Source organism: Staurois parvus, unplaced genomic scaffold, assembly GCF_062004578.1.
Source record: "Staurois parvus isolate SC_StPar_1 unplaced genomic scaffold, SC_StPar_1.0 ptg001098l, whole genome shotgun sequence".
Classification (NCBI taxonomy): Eukaryota; Metazoa; Chordata; class Amphibia; order Anura; family Ranidae; genus Staurois; species Staurois parvus.
This window is the reverse complement of record NW_028318894.1, coordinates 756,158-783,863: the sequence shown is the minus strand read 5'-3', so window position 1 is coordinate 783,863 and position 27,706 is coordinate 756,158. Positions and strand designations below refer to the sequence as shown.

Here is a 27,706-nt window from a genome sequence, read left to right as displayed (position 1 = left end):
GCTATAAATAAAAAAAGACTGAAAATGTTTAATAAAAAAAGTATTTTCTCATTTATGTCATAAAAAATATAAAAAAACTCAAATTTTATCATAAATTTAGGCAAAAATGTATTCTGCTCCATGTTTTTGGTAAAAAAATCCCAATAAGTGTATATTGATTGCTTTGTGTGAAAGTTATATCGTCTACAAACTATGGGATAGATCATGGAATTTACACAACTTTTACTTTCTGACTCCTCATCACATTTCTTGAGGTGCTAAAATACCAGGACAGTACAAACACCCCCAAATGACCCTTTTTCAGAAAGTAGACACCCTAAGCTATCTGCTGAGAGGCATATTGAGTCCATGGAAGATTTATTTTTTTCCACAAGTTTTTGGAATTTTTTTTTTTTTTTTTTTTTTTTTACACAAAGTTGTAACTTAAATTATATATTTGTCACACAAGCCATGGGTATATGTGGAATTACACTCCAAAATACATTCTGCTACTTCTACCGAGTATGGGGATACCACATGTGTGAGACTTTTTGGGAGCCTAGCCACATACAGGAGCCTGAAATCCAATGACTGCTTTGAAATCCCAAAGGTGTGGAACCTCCTTATTTCACTTCCTCCCTACCTATCACAGTTTCGAAGGCCCTGAAATGTCAGGATAGCAACAGACCCCCCCAAAATGACCCCTTTCTGGAAAGTAAACACCCCAAGGAATTTAAAAAGAAGCATGGTGAGTTTTTTGCAGATCTAATTTTTTCCTACAAGGTTTTGAAATATAAAAAAAAAAAAAAAAATGTTTTTGTTTTTTTTATTTATTTTCCAAGAACATGTGGCAACAAACGAGATCTGCAAAATACTTACCATGCTTATTATCAAATTCCCAAAAAGGGGTCATTTTGGGGGGTTTGGTGTTATCCAAGCATTTCAGGGCCTCAGAAACTGTGATAGGTAGTGAGGAAGTGTAATGAGGAAATAAAGCCCTTTAAAAGGCTGAAGGGGCTTATTGGATTTTGGGGTCCTGTACTTGGCTAGACTGCCAAAATGTCTCACATGTGGTACCCCCATACTTAGGAGAAGTAGCAGAATGTATTTTGGGGAGTAATTCCACATATAACCATGGCATGTGTGAGCAGTAAATCATTTAACTGACAATTTTGTGTAAAAAAAAACATTTTTGTAATTTTCCAAAAACTTGTGGTAAAAAAATTATTTCATTTATTAATTCATCATGCCACTCAGCAAATAGTTTGGGGTGACTACTTTCCAAAAAGGGGTCATTTTTGGGGGGTGGGGGCATTGTATGCCCAGCATTAGAAGTTTATGCCACACATCATTCACTCTTCTAACCACCTGAAGACCAAGCCTTCTCTGACACTTTTTGGTCACATGAAAAAAATCAGTATTTTTTGCTAGAAAATTAATTTAAACCCCAAACATTATATATTTGTTTAAAGTAGACACCCTAGGGAATAAAATGGTGGGTGCTACAATTTTTCATGTCACAATGATTATTCAAATGCAAATTAAAAAAATACACTTTTTTTACTTTTAATGCACAAAAACACAATATGTTGGCCAATTATTTGGCAAAATATAAAAGATGATGGTATTCCGAGTAAATAGATACCAAACATGACATGATTTAAAACTGCACATGCCCCATGCAATGGTGACAAACTGCAAACATTTTTAACATCCATAGGCAACATTTTAAAAGCCTTTACAAGCTACCATTTTAGATCTACAGAGGAGGTCTGGTGTTAGAATTACTGCCCTTGATATGACGTTCATGGTGATACCTGACATGCTTGGTGCAACCGCTGTTTACATACCAGTACAGGGTCAACACTCCTGCACACAGGTGTGTGCGTGGGGGGGGGGGGGCAAGGTTTTTTTTCATTATTTTGTTTTTTTCAATTATTTTTACACTGTCCCTTTAATTTTTTTTTATCACTTTTAATGCTATCACAGGGAATGCAAATATCCCCTATAACCTCAATGGGGAGAAATCTGGGGCCTATCAGACTCTGGATCTCTCCTCTGCCCTTACATTATCTAATCAAACCAAGATCGGTGTGATCAGATGCTTTCCCAATTTACAAATGGCGCTGTTTATATCCTGCAAAACTGAAGTGATGAAATGCTCGTAGCTTCCGAATTCTTAGACTATAGAGATGATTGGCACCATTCTGGTCTCCAATCAGCTCTATGGTCAGCTGGCAGAAACACCGGCTGCATTCTCAGGTTCCCCTGATGGCACGGAACTGCCCGAGAAGGCCATGGAAGGCAGCGGGAGAGGGGGGCATCATATCCTGCTGCTTGTAAAAGCAATCCTGCAGCTAATTAGCCACTAGGATTGATTTTACATGAAAGTTGATCGCCGGCTGAAAAAAACGATACCAGGATGATGTCTGCAGCTATAGGCATCATCCTGGTATAACCATTCAAAGTCCAGTGATGTACCAGTACGTCGCTGGTCCTTGTTGGGTATATATACTATGTTCTTTTTTTTGTATGCAGCCTGTGGACTGAATGAAAAAAAGAGAAGAAATCTCTGCCAGAAAAAGTGTGTGGTATGCCCACCATTATAATATACCGCCCTGCATCCACCCACTTCTAATGGTGGGCACACATTAGGTCACACGGTGCCACATGCGCCAATTCCAAGATTGTACAAATGTCTAAATAGTGGCACGCTTGAATAAAAATTGTCCACGTATAAGTGGTACCTCATATGGAGAAATGATGACACCAAGTCCCAAACTATCTTGTCACTGCTCCCCATGTAGTCTGGGCATCCAGGGGGCTCCACGTGACTATCTTTTCCCTCATAAATCTGAAACTTATAAGTATAGCCTGTTGCCCTCTCACAGGTCTTCTACATCTTGACCCCATATCTGGCACGCTTGCTGGGGAGAATTGTTTGAATGCAAGGCGGCCAGAAAAATTAATCAGGGACTCATCAATGCAGATGTTTTGCTGGGGAGTATAGACATCTGCAAAATTTTGGTTAAGGTGATTTGCGAGGGGCTGAATTTTGTGGAGCCGGTCAAATTCAGGGTCACCTCAAGACTGACAGAGTGTATTGTCATTGAAATGCATAAAACACATTATACTCTCATATCTATGCCTGGCCATGGCAGCAGAGAACACGGGCATATGATGAATCAGGTCTGCGGAACAATACAACCGCAATTCATTTTTTTTAGTAATGCCCATGTTGAGGGTTAGGCCCCCAAAAAATTTAAATTTTGAAACCGTAATGGGTTTCCATGCGACTGGTCTGGCAAGGTTTGAATTTGGGTTGGTGGCAATAAATTGTTGTGCATATAAATTGCTTTGATCCACAATCAACGCATACAGATATTCCATGAAAAACAGCTCCAAAAATCAAGGGGAGTAGTTAAATTTGCTGTGTCCACCTGAATTCCGGGTTGGGGAGTGAATGGGGGAAGTACAGGTACAGCAGAATTTGTGGGCTGCCAATCAGGATTTGCAAGCACATCCGGAAGGATACTAGGGGCTCTACAGGCCTGTGTGCGAATTCTTGGTGGCTGCGGGACAATACTTGTGCGCGCCACCGCACAAGCTTGCACTACACTTATGGGACTCACCACGTCACCAAGTGATACTGCAGTGCTGGTATTATTATTATTATACAGGATTTATATAGCTCCGACAGTTTGCTCAGAGATTTACAATATAACGGGAGACAATACAGCAACAATACAGTTCAATACAGGGTTAGGAGGGCCCTGATCCTGGGAGCTTACAATCTAAGAGGTATGTGAAATACCAGGATGTACTAGGCCACTAGTGCTCGCCAGTTCACCAAAAGGTAGCGTGGCACTAGTACTGGCACTCTGCTGCATATGAGAGTCATCAAAATTTACCAGCAAGTGCTAACAGAGATCAGGCCTGATTCTGCCAACACTGCGGTTTTGTGTGAAATGTATCAAGTGATAGTGACCTACTGACACTGCACTTACTGGGGGAGAAGGGGGAGGAAAGCATAGGGGCTAAATGCAGGTGCTCAGGTCTCCTGTCTAACAAAGGTTTTAGATCTCAGGTCTCCTGTCTCTAACAAAGGTTTTAGATCTCAGGTCTCCTGTCTCTAACAAAGGTTTTAGGTCTCAGGTCTCCTGTCTCTAACACAGGTTATAGGTCATAGGTCTCCTGTATCTAACAAAGGTTATAGGTCTTAGGTCTCCTGTCTCTCACAAAGGTTTTAGGTCTTAGGTCTCCTGTCTCTAACACAGGTTATAGGTCTTAGGTTTCCTGTCTCTCACAAAGGTTTTAGGTCTCAGGTCTCTTGTCTCTAACAAACGTTTTAGGTCTTAGGTCTCCCATCTCAAACTAGCCATGTTCGTTTTCTTCCCAGGTATCTTCACTGCCCCAATAGAAGGCAGGTACTTCTTTAGTGCCATCTTAACTGGCTACAAAGATAAAAAGATTGAAGCTGTGCTCTCCAAATCCAACTTGGGCATTGCCAGGGTGGACTCTAAGAGCTACCAACCAGAAGGCCTGTAGAAGAAGCCCCTCATAGAAAACAAGACCACCACCAGCTCACTTGGGGTCTTCAATATTATTCTACAGCTGAGTGCAGGTGACACCGTTTGCATTGACCTGGTGACCGGAAAGTTGTCCCATTCTGATGAGCCCCTGATAGTGTTCAGCGGCATCTTCCTGTACGAGGCGGAAGTGGACTTCTAGGGGGACTCAAACTACTCACCCTGTTGATTTTTTTGTACAATAAGAAAGGTGAAAGCTCTCTATGGTGAATTTTGGGTCATTTTTCTGTTGTTAATATTATCTGGGGCAAGAAGAGTAATGAGTGAGTGTCTGAGGACAATCTTGGAAGATAAGAAAATATTTACCCACCACAGGGACATCTTCCTGGATGAGGGGCCCGGAAGCCATCTTGTATAAACATCTGCTCAGCAAGCCTATGAATGCACCTCACAAATCCAGCTATCCCCATTATAAAACCGCTTAGCTTTTCAACAGTACCAAGGCTATCCCAGCACAAAGTCACCGGCACAAATAAACAATCTTTATTACATAAGACAAGATATATCGATGATATTGACTGAACAGATGAGTTACATGGAGTCAGTTGTGTTGTGTTTATTAAATGGGGTCAGATCAGACCTCCATCCACAGTCAAAGGTGTCTGTTCCTTCTAACACACAATACATGACAATGATTTGTATCCTGGTGAATGTGTGTGTGTGTGGGGGGTGGGGTGGGGTGTCCAGGGATGTGGCCAGGTTACTACTCAGGGTGTAACCATAGAGGTAGGCTGGACCAAGCAGATTTAAATTACAAGTTGAGCCCAAAACATAAATTTTGGATGGAGTGGTGAAGGATTAGAACTCCTGTCAGGTTTTTACTATCTGGGACTCCTTTGAGAGATTTCCCTACACCTCCTGTCCTCCTGACAGCAATTTACCAATCAGGAAGTCAGGGGAACCCTACAAGAAGGAGCAAACAGGGATTAATATCTGACAGGGGCTCTAGCTTTCTTCTAAGCTACTAAGGTATTTTCCTTTCTTGCCCATTGAGGGACACAGGAGGCAGGTTATACTGCCACCTATGGGCAGGATCATCTTTGCCCTGCTCGCTTTCGGGTGGAGCATGCTCATCGATGTCCGGAGACCAGGTGGAGATTGCAGTCATGTGAAAAGTCAAACACTAAGGCAGTTCCCCGACTTGGAGATGAACCTTCACTGAGTGCGGTAATTAAAGCACAGAGTTCCTCTGAAAAGCGACTTGTCTCATGACACTACATGCTGTATCTTGTATGTTGTATTAGGAGGGACGTGCTGAGCCTGTGCCCACTCCACCAGTCCAGTGTACCTCTGTTACCTCACTCCCAGTAACAGAATGGAGTCCCACCATGCACCTAGCATGGACCTCATGCATGCTCCTTCCTTCTCGTACCTCATGACCAGGACATAGATCTCTGTAATGGGGAGTTTGGATCTTGTTTTAGTTGGATGCCGACTGCTAGAGAGGGAGCCAGACAATGAGCCCCTCGCTACCAGAGGACTTGTCACCTCACCAGGTACCACACCTAACAATTGGCTGCTTGTAGCTTGTTCCTTCACTTGGTTACCCATAGCAACTACACTCTTCTCCTGGTCTTGCTGAGTTAACCCTTTTATAACAATGTCACTTTATAACCCACAGTGCGATACACACCCGTGTTCTTTAGATGCACCAGAACCAACACTATTCACCTCTTTGAATACCTTCAGACCAGGATCCTTCACTGAATGGGTTGCAGTGTACAGTTCAATATGAACAACATCTTTCCCCTAGCTATAACTATAGTAGTGTGGCTGCCCAGGCATACCTCTATGAGGCAAGAGTCCATGGTGTTGTTCATGGCTTGATGTCTCCAAAAGTCCCAGTGTCTTCAATGGGCTGCAGGGCTTGCACCAAAATGCCCGGGAACTGAGCTACAATAGGATTGGACATGAGCAAACAGAAAACCTATAAGCCAGTCTCTGTGTAACCCCTTCTGCTCCCAGCAAGCTTCAGTTTTTTGCTATTATCTTAAGTGGTTGCATGCTTCAGCTCTGAAGAAAAAAGTCTACTTATTTTTTTTGCTAGCTTTCTAACTGTGTAATTTTTTTCTTGGTTACATCAGTGATGCTACACTAATGGAGTTTTCTTTCTTGGTGACAGCAATCAAGGTTCCTTGGTGAGCTCAATCAAGGTTCCTTGGTGACATCAATCAATCAAGTTTTCTTGGTGACACCTGTCAGGGCTCCAGGTATGACCAGAGGTGTGTGGACTGACACAGGGAAACGCAGGCTTCAGATATGGTATAAACAATATAATTTATTAAGACTAACAATACAAAATGCAGTGCAAAACTAAACATAACACAGTGCAAACAAACCAAACCACCCACAGATAACAATACATACAATGTAAGAGTCGTCAGGCAGGCCGGGTCAGTAGTAAACGGGCAAACGGAGTACCAGGAACAGGCGGGAGAGTGGTCGGGGTCACAAGCTGGGTTCAGTAACTCATGGGCAACGCGGTACAGAGGGTCAGGCAGAGAATGGTCAGGGTCACAAGCCAGGGATCAAACAGGAGAAGTCAGCAGAGGTCAGGATCAGGCAGGGTTGGCAACAAGTCAGACAGGAACAGGAATACAGGATATAAGTGTCAGGGATGCGGGTGTGACCAGAAGTGTGTGGACTGACACAGGGAAATGCAGGCTTCAGATATGGTATAAATAAGACAATTTATTAAAGACTAACAATACAAACATAAACGCAGAGCACCAAACCCCAAGCTAACACAAATACATACAACAAGGTGAAACAAACCCAAACCTAAACTGATACAGATACACAGGTACATACACATATAGAGCACAACGTAATCAGGCAGGCCGGGTCGATAACTATCGGGCAGATAGGTACAGGAGGAGCAGGCGGAGAGAATGGTCAGGGTCACAAGCCAGGGATCAGAACAGGAGAAGTCAGCAGAGGTCAGGATCAGGCAGGGTCGGCAACAAGTCAGGCAGAGGCAGAGGCAGAAACAGGAACGTAGGTTACAAGATACAGGGGCCCATGGAAAAACACACACCAAGGCACAGACTGCAGGTCTGGCCATCCCTTAAATACACCTGCAATCAGCCCCAGGTGATGGATAATTGCCGAAGTAAACCTCTGGTTGTTGAGAGCACCCGCTGGCCAGCCCTGGTACTGCAGCCCACAAGGCAGGTGAGTCCCACCATTACTGGCAAGTCCATTCCTGACAATAAGATACAGGGGCCCGTGGAAAACACACACCAAGGCCCTGACTGTGAGTCTGGCCATTCCTTAAATACAACCCCTACAATCAGCTTCAGGTGTTTTGGCTGACTGCAGGGGTGAGTCTCTGATTGCTGAGAGCACCCGCTGGCCAGCCCTGGTACTGCAGCCCACAAGGCAGGTGAGTCCCACCGTTATTGGCAAGTCCATTCCTGACAACACCAACCAAAGTTCCTTGGTGACATCAATCAAGGTTTCTTGGTGACATCGATCAAGGTTCATTGGTGACCTCAATCAGGTTTCCTTGGTGACAATCAATCAAGGTTTCTTGGTTACATCAATCAAGGTTCCTTGGTGACATCAGTCACTCAAGGTTCCTTGGTGACTTCAACCAATCAAGGATCCTTGGTGCCATCAATCAATCAAGATTCTTTGGTGACATCAATCAAGGTTCCTTGGTGACCTCAATCAATCAAGTTTTATTGATGACAGCAATCAAGGTTCTATGGTGACCTCAATCAAGGTTCCTTGGTGACATCAATCAAGGTTCCTTGGTGACATCAATCAATCAAGGTTTCTTGGTGACATCAATCAATCAAGGTTTCTTGGTGGCGTCAATTAAGATTTCTTGCTGACCTTAATCAAAGTTTCTTGGTGACATCAATCAATCAAGTTTTCTTGGTAACACCAATCAAGGTTCCTTGGTGACATCAATCACGTTTTCTTGGTGACACCAATCAAGGTTGCTTGGTGATCTCACTCTAGGCTCCTTGGTAACATCAATCAAGGTTTCTTGGTGACATCAATCAAGGTTTCATGGTGACCTCAATAAAGGTTCCTTGGTGACATCAATCAATCAAGGTATCTTGGTGACCTCAATTAAGTTTTCTTGCTGACCTTAATCAAGGTTCCATGGTGACTTCAATCAATCAAGGTTTCTTGGTGATATCAATCTATCAAGGTTCTTTGGTGAACTCAGATGATCTCAATCAGCTATCCTGATCAGTGTTTCTCAGCTTTTGAAGCCGGACCCTACTAGACTGTACATGTAAGACTAGCCTGGAATGTAACCTTTGGGCACTGGGCTTATCATTGTGGTGCTCTCCAGGCCAGGGTGTACTGTGTTAGCTGAGGAGTACATTCGGGTCCAGAGCTGTCCTGTGGTCACAGGTGTGACCCTGTCTTTGAAGACTCACTTAGTGAGCAGAGCCAGTTGTGATGAAGCATTGGGAGCTAACTCATTGATGGCCACCATTTTACATTTCCCACCACTTTTTAACAGGGTGAGAGTTAAGGCCGAGGAATTGAGTGCTGATGGCATTCATTGGGTGGAGCTCTGACTTCTCTTTCTCTCTATTCAACTTGGAGGAAGTATCATTCTGCCGTTGCTCTTGAAGCATCACATGGATCTCCATGCCTACACTTACTTGGTCACCCCCGGCCACCTGAAACCCTCAGCTCCAGCTGCCTGGGTTTATGAGACTTAAAACATTGCCTCACATTGGGCCTGGTTGAAATTACCACTGTACAAACACAACGTGTCTTCACTAAGACAGCCAGGACTGTCCCACTGCCAAGGATGAACTCAGCTTATAGTCCTAGAGTGCTTCCTTCCCAGAAGGAATTGACACCTGTAATTCAGAACCTTGGACCCCTATTGTCACTGGATCATCTTTATTGCAGTCTACCAAAGCTCTCTCGTGTGTGGCCAAGGTATCCCCCATGTCCGCAGGGACCTCAGTCTCCACTTTGGGCTTTCTGGCTTTTTTTGCTCAGATATTGGTGCACTCTGCCCTCAAAGGCTCTAAATGGTCCCCTGCAGATTATGTCTGTGATTGGCCTAAAACTTCTATTCATGCTGGCCATGTTGAGCTTGTCACTGTCTCTGAGAATTCCAACAGTCAACCTCTGGTTGGGGTCATTGCAGTCTCCTGAAGTGGACACAGATATACTGGGGTTGTTTCAAACCTTATAGACGTACTACCCATCAACTGGAGAATCAGCCTCTTGTTCCAGGCCTTGGGCTTTTTAAAGGTCACTGTTGGGCAAGGTTGCTCATTTCCTTTAGGGCAGGGGTGTCAAACTGGCGGCCCTCCAGCTGTTACAAAACTACAAGTCCCATCATGCCTCTGCCTTTGAGAGTCATGCTTGTAACTGTCAATCTTGCAATGCCTCATGGGAATTGATGTTTGGCAACAGTTGGAGGGTCACCAGTTTGACACCTGTGCTTTAGGGTTTTAATTCCTCCCCTTGTAAATCAGGATCATTCTCCCTCCCTCATCTTTCAGGGTGTGTAGGGTGCCAAGGGATTACTCTCATAATTTAGACTCCCTTTTTCAATTGTAACTCAGTCCTTGTCATCAACCCCTCTTGCCTGGGAGCCTGAACTTGGGGTGAAACATCCAAATGGTCTCTCTAGACCAAGTACTTCCAGATAATACCTGTCTGCCTTTTTGTCTGAAAGGGGCAGTTTATTCCCTTCACCATGAAAGTCTTCACTTGCAGGGGTGTCCCCATGTCTGGGGCTCCAATCTGTTTCCTGAGAACAGTTCCCGTCTCATCAAACATCCCCTCAATGACTTGGTACTCTGACCTGGAAATCCCTCACGTGTTGAAGAGTCTTCCCCTATGGAAAGGTCTGGGAGTTTTCCCTGTGGCAGGTCTAGTGGCCTAGTCCCTATGCTGTACTGCACTGAGAGTGTTACATTTCACTATGCTGTCCTCCTTGGAGATAAGAATTTGCCGTCTGCTTCTCTTCTGATTCAGTACCTGAAAGCTGTTGATTTCCAACCTGGCAGGAAGATTTAATTGCTGGATGGCCCTGTGCTCTCCACATTGTCAGCAAGAAGATCATGCTTGGGTCCTGCTGCTAGCCCCCCCCAGCAGGTAGGGGGTCTGCCTGGAGACCTTTGTGGGACCCGGTCACTGGAGCTTAAGTTCTCATTTGATGACCGATGTGCAGTTCCTCCAGACTCCTTCCCTTGCTCCTGTTCCTAATCAGGTAGACAACCAATGATCCCTTCCCCCTTCCCCTCTCCTCAGCTGAGGATGCTTTGTTGGACCATGCTCCATGATTAGCTGTCGGCAGTTTTGCTTGGAGGCAGAGGTGGGTGTTTAGGCACATGGGTCCCTGTGCATCCTTATGACCTGCTGGTGTTTTGTGCACCATATGGGTTGCGCCATATTCCTTCTCTCTGCTTACCCCTGTGGAGGTGTCTTGGCACTTTTTCCTCTTCTAGTCAAACCCTTAGGTAACCTTAGGGTTCTTTCCTACCAGCCTTCAAGAACTGGCTGGCTGACTGATATGAAGGATGGGACATTCTGGGTAGTCTGTCTCTCTCTGATATGAAGGACGGGACATTCTGGGTAGTCTGTCTCTCTCTGATAGAAACAATAGGACATTCTGGGTAGTCTGCCTCATTCTCTGATATGAAGGACGGGATATTCTGGGTAGTACGTCTCTCTGATATGAAGTATGGGACATTCTGGGTAGTGTGTCTGATTTTGGAGGTCTCTGTTTTATTATGTATACCTTTGTTTTTATTATCGTGTTCTGTGTCTTTAAGACTTTTCTATCTGTAGTAAAATATATTTTTTAAACAGTTGGTTGCATAAGAGTTAGGTTTATTGTTTCTTACTTTTTTTTTTGTTATTTTGGCACTTCCCTGATATCTCTGTAAGGTAGATACAATGCAGGAATGGTTATCAGGGGACATTTCTCGGGGCTGCAGTTCCTCTGAGCTTCACAAGATGGTGATCTCATTTGTACTACCCAGACAGGACTTCTCTATGGAATACAGACAGGAAGTGAGGTCAGAAACAGACAGGAAGTGATGTCAGGTATAGACAAGACGTCATATGGAATATAAACAGGTTGTGCCTTTGTGTGTGGAAGTAGCAGCAGAGGAGGTAATAAGATGTTATGTTCTATTTACACCCAGTAACCTCCATCATGTCCGTCCTCTTCCTCCATAGTCAGTGTGACGTCTTTTATCTCCAGCAGATGATGATACACATCAATATTTAGAAGGACACAAGGATCTCTACAAGGACGTCATGATGGACAATCAGCCGCCCCTCACATCACCGGGTAAGAGGAGACTTTATTGTAAAGGAGAGAGCAGTACGGAGGATCCACCTAGATCCCCCATCATCTGATAAACACATAGAAACAATGGATTCAGTCAGTGTGTGTGTTTCCTACAGATGGATCCAGTCATGGGAACCCACCAGAGAGATGTCCCCGTCCTCTGGATTCCCGGGATTCCACACAGGAAGGTCACACCATCCCTCACCATCATCAGGTAGATGATGACAATTATTGGTAGTTGTGATTTATACACAGCATGTTTGTTACAATGAATGTTTTATTATATCTTTCAGAGTGGAATCCTCGGGGATGATAATATTGATGTTAAAGAAGAGTATAAAGAGGAGGATGAGGAGTATGGAGTGATGGAGGAGTTTTCAGAAGGACACAAGGATATGATGGAGCCACCTAATACCAGGAACCCACCAGAGAGATGTCCCCGTCCTCTGTATTCCCGGGATTCCACACAGGAAGGTCACACCATCCCTCACCATTACAAGGTTGGTGGGATGGAGAATCTAGAACATGGATTCATAGAGACAATGTGTGGATTTTTCTGTGACCTTACATTTTACAGATGACATTTTCTCTCATTTCCTTGATTTAGAGTGGAGATCCAATCGATATAGAATTTGAGGTGAAAGCAGAAGAAGAAGAGGCGTATGTGAGGGATGATCAGCAGTCTATGGAGGAGGATGGAATAACGGGGACATTTATAGAGGAGGACACTCCTACAGAGATCAGCACAGGTGGGTCATGAACACTAAATCCATTCCTCCACCCATACTGCTCACTGATTGGTCCAGAGTAGGGCGGGGACTGGGTGATATCAGCCTGTAATCCCCTGGTCACTTTCCTGAGCTGTGTTCCCCGTCCTGTATTCCTGGATTTATCTCGGATAATCTTCCTTCTCTGTGCTGCAGACACAATTTATGTCTCTAGACTGGATTTATGGAGGTTCTGGGGTTCAGCTGGAAGAAAAATGTTGATTTTTACTCTAAGCATTGCATAATGTAGGCACCCAGGACATGTGACTGGGGTCTCCTTTCTTGTGCCAAACTCCTCCAGGGGACCTTCTCTGTTATCTGCTGACTGTGCCGGGTGGAGGGATATGTCTGTAGTGTCTCAGCTCCAAGTCACTGAGTGCAGTCTCAGGAGATGGGAGGCAGCGGTGTGGGTCCTACATAGTTAGTCTGGCTGAAAAAAGACATCCATCTAGTTGAACCATTAAAAATAAAAGTTATAATCCGACACCCACAGCTGATCCACCAGAAGGCAAAAACCCAGCAAAGCACGATCCGATCTCCTCCTGCAGGGAAAAAAATTCCTTCCTGACCCCCCGAGAGGCAATCGGATATTCCCTGGATCAACTTTCCCTATAAATGTTATATGTTATACATGGAGATCATATCCCCCCCTTATGTATTATACATGGAGATCATATCCCCCCTTATGTATTATACATGGAGATCATATCCCCCCTTATGTATTATACATGGAGATCATATCCCCCTTATGTATTATACATGGAGATCATATCCCCCCTTATGTATTATACATGGAGATCATATCCCCCCTTATGTATTATACACGGAGATCATATCCCCCTTATGTATTATACATGGTCATCATATCCCCCCTTATGTATTATACATGGAGATCATATCCCCCCTTATGTATTATACATGGAGATCATATCCCCCTTATGTATTATACATGGAGATCATATCCCCCTTATGTATTATACATGGAGATCATATCCCCCCCTTATGTATTATACACGGAGATCATATCCCCCCTTATGTATTATACATGGAGATCATATCCCCATTATGTATTATACATGGAGATCATATCCCCCTTATGTATTATACATGGAGATCATATCCCCCCTTATGTATTATACATGGTCATCATATCCCCCCTTATGTATTATACATGGAGATCATATCCCCCCCTTATGTATTATACATGGAGATCATATCCCCCCTTATGTATTATACATGGAGATCATATCCCCCCCCTTATGTATTATACATGGAGATCATATCCCCCCTTATGTATTATACATGGAGATCATATCCCCCCTTATGTATTATACATGGTGATCATATCCCCCTTATGTATTATACATGGAGATCATATCCCCCTTATGTATTATACATGGAGATCATATCCCCCTTATGTATTATACATGGAGATCATATCCCCCCTTATGTATTATACATGGAGATCATATCCCCCTTATGTATTATACATGGTGATCATATCCCCCCCTTATGTATTATACATGGAGATCATATCCCCACTTATGTATTATACATGGAGATCATATCCCCCCCTTATGTATTATACATGGAGATCATATCCCCCTTATGTATTATACATGGAGATCATATCCCCCCTTATGTATTATACATGGAGATCATATCCCCCCTTATGTATTATACATGGAGATCATATCCCCCCTTATGTATTATACATGGAGATCATATCCCCCCTTATGTATTATACATGGAGATCATATCCCCCCCTTATGTATTATACATGGAGATCATATCCCCTCTTATGTATTATGCATGGAGATCATATCCCCCCTTATGTATTATACATGGAAATCATATCCCCCCTTATGTGTGATGATCGCGGCGTCAGACCCCAGCCCTTCTCACCAAACTCGTGACCGAAGGACTAGCCAATCTAAAACCGCAATGTCACTTGCGTAACAATGCCACACCCATCTGCACCCTGCACAAAGATTTTCCAGCTCACTGGACTACAATCAATGTAGCCTGAGCGTGATTTTTACTGGGTCAGGTTAATTATGCAATTAACCCTTCACACTGACACCACCTCCTTTTTGTACAGAGAAAGAGGAAACTCGGCAATAACACTATGATGGTTGGATAAACGTCTGTATACCACTCTCACCGCAGGCAGGTTATACAGAGGGTTAAACACACAGTAGTGCTCTTCAGCGGCAGGAATTCGTAATTTGCATTAAAGAGCTTTAGAAACAGTTCAACACTTTCAGAAAGTAAGATTTATTACTAAAAGATGCAATAAAAATATTTACAGAAAAGATGTAGCCAATATATATATAAATATACAGAGAACAATAACACAGCAAAGAGATAACTGAGAGAAGTCAGAGGGTTAAAGTACTTGCCACATGTCCTGGGTTGGGCAGCTTCCAAGTTTTAGAGCCAAAAGGATGCTTTGATCTCCCACTGTTAGTTTCAATGTTAAAGCAGGGAGATCTTCAACTCTCACACACACAGCTTCAACTCCAAGCATTACAGCCTTTTTCTAGGATCTCAGCATGGTGTTTCATTACAGCAGAGCACCAATTGCCTCATTTGGGGGGGGGGGTGTCGGGGCGGAGACCCAAGCTAGAACAAAAATTCCTTGTAGCTTATATTATGGCCCATAACTTTTCCTTGGTACATGTAATATTCCACCCACGGGTAGATTAATACGCAGAATCATCTGCTGAATGTCTACATATGAAATATGACATACCTGCTGAGATGGTTAAGGAGATATTATTTTCTGCTCTCCTGTTGATCTCCGCTAGGGCATGTAATAGACCAAACAATTTGTTTTAAAGTGGGCCATCCGAATATTTGTTTGCAAGTCTTCCATAGTCCAAGATATGTAATCATAGGGAAAATGGATGTTGAATGTGGTGTCTGTTTATGGCTTCTCTGGAATGTCTTTGAACTTAGAGAAGGACTCGGTTTACGCTTTTATGATCCCTTTCCAAGCAAGAGTTTCTTAGACAGAGGGGCACCAAGCTAGTGAGGTTTTATAGCCAGGATGCCCTCCCACTGAGCTTGTTGAGACAGAATGAAAAAAAATTCAGGAAATCACATTGTATGATTTGTAAAGAATGTATTTGTCTCGCACGGCTGAACAGAAGTATTTGAACACCTGAGAAACAGCAAGAATTCTGGCTCTCAAAGACCTGTTACTGCACCTTTAAAAAGTCCACCTCTACTCCACTCATTCATCTCACTTAGTAGCACCTGTCTGAGCTCTTTAAAGACACCTGTCCACCCCACAGTCAGTCAGACGCCAACTACTACCATGGGCAAGACCAAAGAGCTGTCAAAAGACACCAGAGACAAAATTGTGGACCTCCAGAAGGCTGGAAAGGGCTACGGGGCAATTGCCAAGCAGCTTGGTGAAAATAGATCAACTGTTGGAGCAATTGTTAGAAAATGGAAGAGGCTAAAGACGACTGTCAGTGTCCCTCGGACTGGGGCTCCATGCAAGATGTCTCCTCGTGGGGTATCACTGATGACAAGAAAGGTGAGGAATCAGCCCAGAACTACAAGGGAGGAGCTGGTCAATGACATGAAGAGAGCTGGGACCACAGTTTCACAGGTCACTGTCGGTAGAACACTACGCCGTCATGGTTTCAAATCATGCATTGCACGGAAGGTTCCCCTGCTCAAGTCATCACATGTCCAGGCCCGTCTGAAGGTTCCCCTGTTCAAGTCATCACATGTCCAGGCCCGTCTGAAGGTTCCCCTGCTCCAGTCATCACATGTCCAGGCCCGTCTGAAGGTTGCCCTGCTCCAGTCATCACATGTCCAGGCCCGTCTGAAGGTTGCCAATGACCATCTGGATGATGCAGAGGAGGCATGGGAGAAAGTCATGTGGTCAGATGAGACCAAAGGAGAACGTTTTGGTCTAAACTTCACTCCTCGTGTTTGGAGAAAAAAGGATGAGTTGCATCCCAAGAACACCATCCCTACTGTGAAGCATGGGGGTGGTAACATCATGCTTTGGGAGTGCTTTTCTGTGAAGGGGACAGGATGACTGCACTGTATTAAGGAGAGGATGAATGGGGCCATTTATTGTGAGATTTTGAGCAACAACCTCCTTCCCTCAGTCAGAGCATTAAAGATGGGTCGTGGCTGGGTCTTCCAACATGACCCGAAGCACACAGCCAGGAGAACCAAGGAGTGGCTCCGTAAGAAGCATATCAAGGTTCTGGAGTGGCCTAGCCAGTCTCCACACCTAAATCCAATAGAACATCTTTGGAGGGAGCTGAAACTCCGTTTTGCTCAGCGACAGCCCCGAAACCTGACAGATCTAGAGGAGATCGGTGTGGAGGAGTCGGCCAAAATCCCTGTTGCAGTGCAAACCTGGCCAAGGACTACAGGAAACGTCTGACCTCTGTAATTGCAGACAAAGGCTTCTGTACCAAATATTAACACAGATCTTCTCAGGGGTTCAAATACTTCTGTTCAGCCGTGCGAGACAAATACATTCTTTACAAATCATACAATGTGATCTCCTGAATTCTGTCCTCAGAGTGGGAATGCACCTACAATGTGAATGTCAGACCCAGGGGCGGACTGACCATTTGGAAACTCGGGCACCGCCCGAAGGCCCGGGGTCAGTAGGGGGCCCCATGAGATGCCCCTGGTATTTTTTTCATAGGCTTTTTTGAGTTTAGGCAAGGACACAGGGGCCCCATGATCCCCTATTGCCCGGGGGCCCCATGAGTTTTCAGTCCGCCCCTGGTCATACCCCTCCATGATGGAGAAGTGGGAGAACTTGCAACAACGCAGGGGGTTCAAATACTTCTGTTCCTCACTGTATACTCCTGACCCCGACACTATATACACTCAATGTTGTACATTACATCTTCCTGACCCCTGCACTATATACTCTATATTGTACATTACATACTCCTGACCCCTGCACTATATACTCTAGGTTGTACATTCCATACTCCTGACCCCTGCACGATATACTCTATGTTGTACATTACATACTCCTGACCCCTGCACTATATACTCTATGTTGTACATTACATACTCCTGACCCCTGCACTATATACTCTATATTGTACATTACATACTCCTGACCCCTGCACTATATACTCTATGTTGTACATTACATACTCCTGACCCCTGCACTATATACTCTATGTTGTACATTACATACTCCTGACCCCTGCGCTATATACTCTGTTGTACATTACATACTCCTGACCCCTGCGCTATATACTCTGTTGTACATTACATACTCCTGACCCCTGCACTATATGCTCTGTTGTACATTACATACTCCTGACCCCTGCACTATATACTCTATGTTGTATATTACATACTCCTGACCCCTGCACTATATACTCTATGTTGTACATTACATACTCCTGACCCCTGCACTATATACTCTATGTTGTACATTACATACTCCTGACCCCTGCACTATATATTCTATGTTGTACATTACATACTCCTGACCCCTGCACTATATACTCTATGTTGTACATTACATACTCCTGACCCCTGCACTATATACTCTATGTTGTACATTACATACTCCTGACCCCTGCACTATATACTCTATGTTGTACATTACATACTCCTGACCCCTGCACTATATACTCTATGTTGTACATTACATACTCCTGACCCCTGCACTATATACTCTATGTTGTACATTCCATAGTCCTGACTTCTGTTCTCCCCCCTCCCCCCACTGCTATATATACACATAATATGGATTCTGTTTTGTTCCTCCCATTTCCTCCCAGCTGGACATTTTATATCGGATGATGTGATTGGAGCACAGACTTTTACATGGTGATAATAATGTGATAACATCCTCCAACTTTGGCCCCCTAAACAGAAAGTGATAATGAGGGAGGAGTCAATACCCCAATGATGGTGGTCTTCAGGATCAGTCCAGTCTTCATCTTGGTTGTTCTCCCCCCATCCTCACTCTCTGACCTCTGGTGGGGCTCAGCCCCGCTGTTCTTCATGACTAAATCATGGACTAAATAAGGAAGTGCAGTACTTCTTGTGTTGGGAAGATGGCGATGAGTGATAGAGGGGGTGGGGACCCTCGTCCTATAATCCCCTCATCTCTGTCCCTCCTATAAAAGACAGTTCTGGTTGTTTCCTCACTCTCTGACTAAGGTCCATGAATAATGAAATGACCTGGTAGGAGATCAGAGGAGACATTTCCTAGTTCCCTTGAAGGTGGAATTGTAAGCTCCTCAGAGACCAAGCTGCCTGATGTGGGCGGAGTCCTGGTTTGGGGGAACCAATCAGCTCCTGTCTAGTAATCCTCTGTCTTTGTATTTTAGTCCATGGCCGGGAGATGAGGAAAACCTCCGAGGATTGTCTCACTTTGTCTCCAGACTGGAAAGTAGAAGATGAGGACATCACACAGTATAGTCCAGGAGAAAACCCGGCTCCCTCCAATGTCCATCCGGCACCACCCAGTGTAGATGGACCATCGGATTCCTCGTATCCTGAGGAACCTCAGACTGTGCGGGACCGGGCCGGCCATCCAACAGGGAAGAGGTTCTCCTGTCCTGAGTGCGGGAAAGGTTTCCATTTTAAATCCCATCTAAATATTCATAAAAGATCTCACACGGGGGAAAAACCATATTCCTGTTCTGAGTGCGGGAAATGTTTTTCACATAAGTGCAATCTTGACACACATCAGAGATCTCACACTGGGGAGAAGCCGTATTCCTGTCCTGAGTGCGGGAAATGTTTTTCACATAAGTGCAATCTTGATACACATCAGAGATCTCACACTGGGGAGAAGCCGTATTCCTGCCCTGACTGTGGGAGATGTTTTTCACAAAAGTCCAGTCTTAACAATCATCAGAGATCTCACACAGGGGAGAAGCCACATTCTTGTCCAGAGTGTGGGAAATGTTTCTCAGACAAGTCCTATCTTTACACACATCAGAGATCTCACACAGGGGAGAAGCCATATTCCTGTCCAGAGTGTGGGAAATGTTTCTCAGACAAGTCCTATCTTTACACACATCAGAGTTTGCACACAGGGGAGAAACCGTATTCCTGTTCTGAGTGCGGGAAATGTTTTGCACGGAAGTCCCATCTTTACACACATCAGAGATTGCACACGGGGGAGAAGCCTTATTCCTGTCCTGAGTGCGGGAAACGTTTTGCATGGAAGTCCCATTTTTACACACATCAGAGATTGCACACGGGGGAGAAGCCATATTCTTGTCCTGAGTGCGGGAAATGTTTTGCACGAAAAACAGATCTTGTCAAACATGAAAGGTCTCACACAGGTGAGAAGCTGTATTCCTGTTCTGAGTGTGGGAAATGTTATTTGGAGATGTCCAGTCTTTACATACATCAGAGATCTCACACAGGGGAGAAGCCATATTCCTGTCCTGAGTGTGGGAAATGTTTTTCAGTGAAATCGCGTCTTTCCAGACATCAGAGATCTCACACGAGGAGAAGCCACTTTCCTGTCCTGAGTGAGGGAAATGTTCCTCACTGAAGTCCTGCCTTCCTGTACATCAGGGGTCCCACACAACCCTGGAGGTGTATTAGTGCCTTGAGTGTGGGAAATGTCTTCTAGATGAATGTTGCTGGACATCCCAGCTCTCATGTGGGGAAGAAGCACCCCCTGATATACACCTCAGATATACTCCATGGCTGATCTTCATCATGGAAGAAACAGTTCATAAGGAGATGAGAGGCCCCCAAAGACATGGATGAAGTGTGGGACCGGGTTGGCCATTGATGACAGGAGAATAAAAATGGAGTCCTGCCCTGTGATTCAGGAATCTCCAGCAAGGCTCCCACTTTCCATTCATTACACATCTGCATCAGAGGCTGGTCATTAGCTCTGAGGAAAGGGGTTCGTCCCCGAAACGCGTCAGCCATTTGACCGCACTGACAGTGAGGACACCTTACCTGCCGTTGTGGCCATCAATGCTTTTTAGATTCATGCTTCGTCTGGAAGTGTTTTTATTTTGTAGTCCTTACAATAAACCTTGGATAATGCACTAGGTGTGTGCGCCTCCTGTTTTCTCTTTATCCTGCCCTGTGATTGGCTGAGTACATTTGTGGTGGGAGATTTCACAAACACTTGGAGGTCTATTATTGATACTTTGTGGACAAATGTTCCAAGCACTCATTAGGCCCACAGTTGGAGGTGAGGACAATACTTGCATGGTGGGGGATCACTGAAGAGGTGGGTGGTAATAAAATGTCCCAATTCTAGAAGAGTGACTGATGGTGTACACATGGAAGCAATGGAATTGTGTGTATACCGGGAATGAAGGAGTGATTGGTGAATGCACATATTGGGACTTTCCCGTGTCTTTCTCCATACATGTTTCTTCTTGTATGTTTCCCGTGATACAAATGTCTGTGTATATGATCGGCACATGATGGTCTGTCTATGACAAACGTTTCATTGATCTGATCATTTCCATGGTGATTGTGGACACATTGTGATTGGTTGATGGGGGATGGAAAGCACAGAGAGCAGGAAGTGGAGCGCCATCCTTTCTACCTTTCTCTATTCCTAGTTCAGATTTGTAGCAGAAATCCCCAACATGTAGCAATACACGGACAATTGATATCAGACAATGAGGCAGAGGAAGGCCAATCATGAAGCTGGGGGTGGTGCAGCATAGACTGGAACAGGGTCCTCCAGGAGTGCAGCTCACACTGCGGGCAGAACTCCTCCTACTGGGACATTCAGGCTTCACACAGCTACAGCTGCACTCCCGGGACTGCCACGCCTGGACTGTATATGGGGCGGGTGTGGAGGGATGAGGAGCAGGGATTGGCTAATGGAAAGTGGGAGCATCTCTGAGTTACCGATGGATATTCAGTATATGGAGATCAAGGAGAGTTCATCTTCTGCCGGCTATAGATGGGGCCCTTCAACAGTTGGAGTATAGGGGATGATAATGACTGGGTCAAATCTGCAGAGAAGATGGAGTAATGGAATCTCCTTAGATGAAGTGGGGTAAAGGTGTCTGCTAGCAGTGTCCACGTGTGAGAAAGAGAGCAGAGGTGGGGGAGGGTAAAGGTGTCTGCTAGCAGTGTCCACGTGTAAGAAGTTGAGGGGAAGTGGGGGAGGGTAGAGGTGTCTGCTAGCAGTGTCCACAAGTGAGAAGTAGAGCGGAAGTGGGGGAGGGTAGAGATGTCTGCTAGCGGTGTCCACTTGTGAGAAGTAAAGGGGAAGTGGGGGAGGGTAAAGGTGTCTGCTAGCGGTGTCCATGTGTGAGAAGTAAAGGGGAAGTGGGGGAGGGTAGAGGTGTCTGCTAGCGGTGTCCACGTGTGAGAAGTAGAGCGGAAGCGGGGGAGGGTAAAGGTGTGCTAGCAGTGTCCACGTGTGAGAAGTAGAGCGGAAGCGGGGGAGGGTAAAGGTGTGCTAGCAGTGTCCACGTGTGAGAAGTAGAGCAGAAGTGGGGGAGGGTAAAGGTGTCTGCTAGCAGTGTCCACGTGTGAGAAGTAGAGCAGAAGTGGGGGAGGGTAGAGGTGTCTGCTAGCGGTGTCCACGTGGGAGAAGTAGAGTGGAAGTGGGGGAGGGTAGAGGTGTCTGCTAGCGGTGTCCACGTGTGAGAAGTAGAGCGGAAGTGGGGGAGGGTAAATATGCAGTGTCCATATGTAAGGCACAGAGTGAAGGTTGGACAATCGCCCTCCACCAATCATGGCTGAAGATAATACTGTGGTGCAGGAAAGGGGGGTGAACAGGCTCTGGAGCAGATAGGATGATATGAAGAATGCACAGCGGGCTGCAGTGGAAACCACTGATTATGGTCAGTATGGATGTCCCTGTGTCTCTGGCTGCTGGTGATGAATGTGGTTCTAGGTACCTGCCACTGGAAGATGAGATGTCACTGAACTGCTGGCTGCTTACATAGGATGGTCACTGGAAGATGCGGTGTCACTGAACTGATTGCTGCTTACGTAGGATGGTCACTGGAAGATGCGGTGTCACTGAACTGATTGCTGCTTATGTAGGACGGTCACTAGTAGGTGCGGTGTCACTGAACTGCTGGCTGCTCACATAGGACGGTCACTGGAAGGCTGGATGTAGAACTCCTGTGTTGCTGTTTCTCTCCACAGAAACTAGCAGAAGGGCAGCACACAACTGAACTCTCCAGAGCCCCCAGGACAAGACCCCGAGACCACCAATTACAGTAAGTTCATAAACTCTCCAAGGATCCCCTGTTGCTTTGGCTCTCAAGCCAGTTGTAGTCTCTGGGCTAATTCATTCTTCAGTAAGAGTTGGTTGAGGGACTACATGTCCCAGGATCCTCTGCTTTCAGGGTCAGTAAGAGTGGTCTCCCTCTAGAGCAGGGGTGTCAAACTGGTGGCCCTCCAGCTATTGCAAAACTACAAGTTCCTTCATGCCTCTGCTTTTGGGAGTCATGCTTGTAACTGCCAATCTTGCAATGCCTCATGGGACGTGTAGTTTGGAAACAGTAGGAGGGCAGTCAGTTTGACACCCGTGCTCTAGAGGCAGAAAGGTGATGCAATGATCTATCCATGACCATAAGGGGAAATGAAACAACCTGTTGTCTACTCTGTAATGTCTCCTCTCCTCCATCTCTTAGTAGCCTTCCCCTGGCTACACACTCCCCCCACTAAGAATCTTTGGTCCCCAAAGATGGGACAGGGTCTTTTCTCTTTTCCATCCAAACAAATGAGGTGGATGGGGGAATCCCCCCTTCCAGGACATTGTATTCTGAATATTCATCTGCCTGTTAGCACTGTGGAGGTCGAGGGGATTGAAGGATGGAAGACTTCAACTAAGGAGGAAGTCATCAGTACAAGGGGCATTCCATATTGCCAGTAAGTACTGTCTGTTGTGCTGTTTTTTGAAGAAATGTGTGACTAACCTTAGGCTTTAACCGCTTCAATGCCGCACTATATCAGAAATACAGCTACAGGGCGGTACGGCTGTGCAAAATCATTTATATATAAATGTGTGTGTGGATTTGCAGTTCCGGGTAGGGGGTGTGCATGTGTGCCCTACCTACACTGCCATTCTTCTCAACCACTGGGTCCCAGCCAGTGATTCTTTGTTAGCACCCAGTGATTGCTGAGTATTACTGATGGGGAGAGACCTGTGTATAAACAACACAGATCTCTCCCCTGTCAACTCCTGCACACTGCTTTGTATGGCTCTGCATAGGAGACCAATACAAAGCAGTGTACTTACAGTGACGCACACACACAGTTAACCCTTTTGATGGCCCCTCATGTTACCCCTTCCTGCCCAGTGCCATTAGTACAGTGTCAGTGCTTTTTATTAGCACTGATCACTGTATTGGTGTCACTGGAGATGTCAGTGACACCAAGTCAGCTCCCCCCAGAGTCAGAATGCCATCCGCAGTCCCACTATAGTACTCTGATCACCGCCATTACCTCACTTATTCCCTTGATGGTAAATATAATAAGTGATCACAACCTTTTGTCTATATATGAATTGAGCCAATCCCCATCCGGCTATTACCAATAATATTTATACCAAATGATAACAACTGTACAACAAATAAAGATCTGATTGGTTTACACAGAAAAGAAGCTTGCTATGAATGGAATATAACAAAATATAAAGGATATGATACACACAAACAATGATGTCACAGTCTAACATACAGTATATTACCAGTACATAGAGAGGACTACAGGACAGACACATAGAATCATGGTGGTACATTCCACAGACATCCTGGGGTCCTGACACCTGGGCTCCAAGAGGGGCCACAAGGAGAGCAATGGCTTACTTTTATACCCCCCCATTCCAGGTAAAGGCACACCCTTAAATAGGATCCAGTATTTTGCCATTTCTGTTCAATGGGGGGCTCTGTGACTTGTGAAAGATATCGGCCATCTGTAACTCATCAGATGGAATGTATTATAGGCCAATGTCCAGCTGATCGTACCTCCTCTGAATTCAGTTCCTGCAGGAAGATGGATGACTGTCGCTGATCGTACCTCCTCTGAATTCAGTTCCTGCAGGAAGATGGATGACAATCGCTGATCATACCTCCTCTGAATTCAGTTCCCGCAGGAAGATGGATGACTGTCGCTGATCATACCTCCTCTGAATTCAGTTCCTGCAAGAAGATGGATGACTGTCGCTGATCGTACCTCCTCTGAATTCAGTTCCTGCAAGAAGATGGATGACTGTCGCTGATCGTACCTCCTCTGAATTCAGTTCCCGCAGAAAGATGGATGACAATCGCTGATCATACCTCCTCTGAATTCAGTTCCCGCAGGAAGATGGATGACAATCGCTGAGCATACCTCCTCTGAATTCAGTTCCCGCAGGAAGATGGATGACAATCGCCGAGCATACCTCCTCTGAATTCAGTTCCTGCAGGAAGATGGATGACAATCGCTGATCGTACCTCCTCTGAATTCAGTTCCCGCAGGAAGATGGATGACAATCGCTGATCATACCTCCTCTGAATTCAGTTCCCGCAGGAAGATGGATGGCAATCGCTGATCATGCCTCCTCTGAATTTAGTTCCCGCAGGAAGATGGATGACAATCGCTGATCGTACCTCCTCTGAATTCAGTTCCCGCAGGAAGATGGATGACAATCGCTGATCGTACCTCCTCTGAATTCAGTTCCCGCAGGAAGATGGATGACAATCGCTGATCGTACCTCCTCTGAATTCAGTTCCCGCAGGAAGATGGATGACAGATGCTGATCGTACCTCCTCTGAATTCAGTTCCCGCGGGAAGATGGATGACTGTCACTGAGCATACCTCCTCTGAATTCAGTTCCCGCAGGAAGATGGATGACTGTCGCCGATCATACCTCCTCTGAATTCAGTTCCCGCGGGAAGATGGATGACAGTTGCTGATCATACCTCCTCTGAATTCAGTTCCTGCAGGAAGATGGATGACAATCACTGATCGTACCTCCTCTGAATTCAGTTCCCGCAGGAAGATGGATGACAATCGCTGATCATACCTCCTCTGAATTCAGTTCCCGCAGGAAGATGGATGACAGTCGCTGATCATGCCTCCTCTGAATTCAGTTCCCGCGGGAAGATGGATGACTGTCACTGAGCATACCTCCTCTGAATTCAGTTCCCGCAGGAAGATGGATGACAGTCGCTGATCGTACCTCCTCTGAATTCAGTTCCCGCGGGAAGATGGATGACAATCGCTGATCGTACCTCCTCTGAATTCAGTTCCCGCAGGAAGATGGATGACAGATGCTGATCGTACCTCCTCTGAATTCAGTTCCCGCGGGAAGATGGATGACTGTCACTGAGCATACCTCCTCTGAATTCAGTTCCTGCAGGAAGATGGATGACTGTCGCCGATCATACCTCCTCTGAATTCAGTTCCCGCGGGAAGATGGATGACAGTTGCTGATCATACCTCCTCTGAATTCAGTTCCTGCAGGAAGATGGATGACAATCACTGATCGTACCTCCTCTGAATTCAGTTCCCGCAGGAAGATGGATGACAGTCGCTGATCATGCCTCCTCTGAATTCAGTTCCCGCGGGAAGATGGATGACTGTCACTGAGCATACCTCCTCTGAATTCAGTTCCCGCAGGAAGATGGATGACTATCGCCAATCATACCTCCTCTGAATTTAGTTCCCGCAGGAAGATGGATGACAGTTGCTGATCATACCTCCTCTGAATTCAGTTCCTGCAGGAAGATGGATGACAATCACTGATCGTACCTCCTCTGAATTCAGTTCCCGCAGGAAGATGGATGACAATCGCTGATCGTACCTCCTCTGAATTCAGTTCCCGCAGGAAGATGGATGACAATCGCTGATCGTACCTCCTCTGAATTCAGTTCCCGCAGGAAGATGGATGACAGTCGCTGATCATGCCTCCTCTGAATTCAGTTCCCGCGGGAAGATGGATGACTGTCACTGAGCATACCTCCTCTGAATTCAGTTCCCGCAGGAAGATGGATGACAGTCGCTGATCGTACCTCCTCTGAATTCAGTTCCCGCAGGAAGATGGATGACAGATGCTGATCGTACCTCCTCTGAATTCAGTTCCCGCGGGAAGATGGATGACAATCGCTGATCATGCCTCCTCTAAATTCAGTTCCCGCAGGAAGATGGATGACAATCGCTGATCGTACCTCCTCTGAATTCAGTTCCCGCAGGAAGATGGATGACAATCGCTGATCGTACCTCCTCTGAATTCAGTTCCCGCAGGAAGATGGATGACAGTCGCTGATCATGCCTCCTCTGAATTCAGTTCCCGCGGGAAGATGGATGACAGTCGCTGATCATGCCTCCTCTGAATTCAGTTCCCGCGGGAAGATGGATGACTGTCACTGAGCATACCTCCTCTGAATTCAGTTCCCGCAGGAAGATGGATGACAGTCGCTGATCGTACCTCCTCTGAATTCAGTTCCCACAGGAAGATGGATGACAGATGCTGATCGTACCTCCTCTGAATTCAGTTCCCGCGGGAAGATGGATGACAATCGCTGATCATGCCTCCTCTGAATTCAGTTCCCGCAGGAAGATGGATGACAATCGCTGATCGTACCTCCTCTGAATTCAGTTCCTGCAGGAAGATGGATGACAATCGCTGATCGTACCACCTCTGAATTCAGTTCCCGCAGGAAGATGGATGACAATCGCTGATCGTACCACCTCTGAATTCAGTTCCCGCAGGAAGATGGATGACAATCGCTGATCGTACCTCCTCTGAATTCAGTTCCCGCAGGAAGATGGATGACTGTCGCCGAGCATACCTCCTCTGAATTCAGTTCCTGCGGGAAGATGGATGACAATCACTGATCGTACCTCCTCTGAATTCAGTTCCCGCAGGAAGATGGATGACAATCGCTGATCGTGCCTCCTCTGAATTCAGTTCCCGCAGGAAGATGGATGACAATCGCTGATCATGCCTCCTCTGAATTCAGTTCCCACAGGAAGATGGATGACAATCGCTGATCGTACCTCCTCTGAATTCAGTTCCCGCAGGAAGATGGATGACAATCGCTGATCGTACCTCCTCTGAATTCAGTTCCCGCAGGAAGATGGATGACAATCGCTGATCGTACCTCCTCTGAATT

The 27,706-nt window shown here is 45.6% G+C and overlaps 1 protein-coding gene across 2 annotated transcripts in view; it reads left to right on the top strand.

The window, feature by feature from the left end:
- LOC149440276 (uncharacterized) overlaps positions 1–27,706 on the top strand; it is a 55,769-nt gene that overhangs the window by 13,050 nt on the left and 15,013 nt on the right. Inside the window, exon 2 of one of the 2 annotated variants that reach the window (XM_089658821.1) lies at positions 19,223–19,931. In XM_089658821.1, the coding sequence (XP_089514947.1) occupies positions 19,223–19,931 (709 nt within the window). Of the gene's footprint in view, positions 1–19,196; positions 19,932–27,706 lie in introns of both variants that reach the window. The other variant, XM_089658822.1, reaches the window with a different exon arrangement.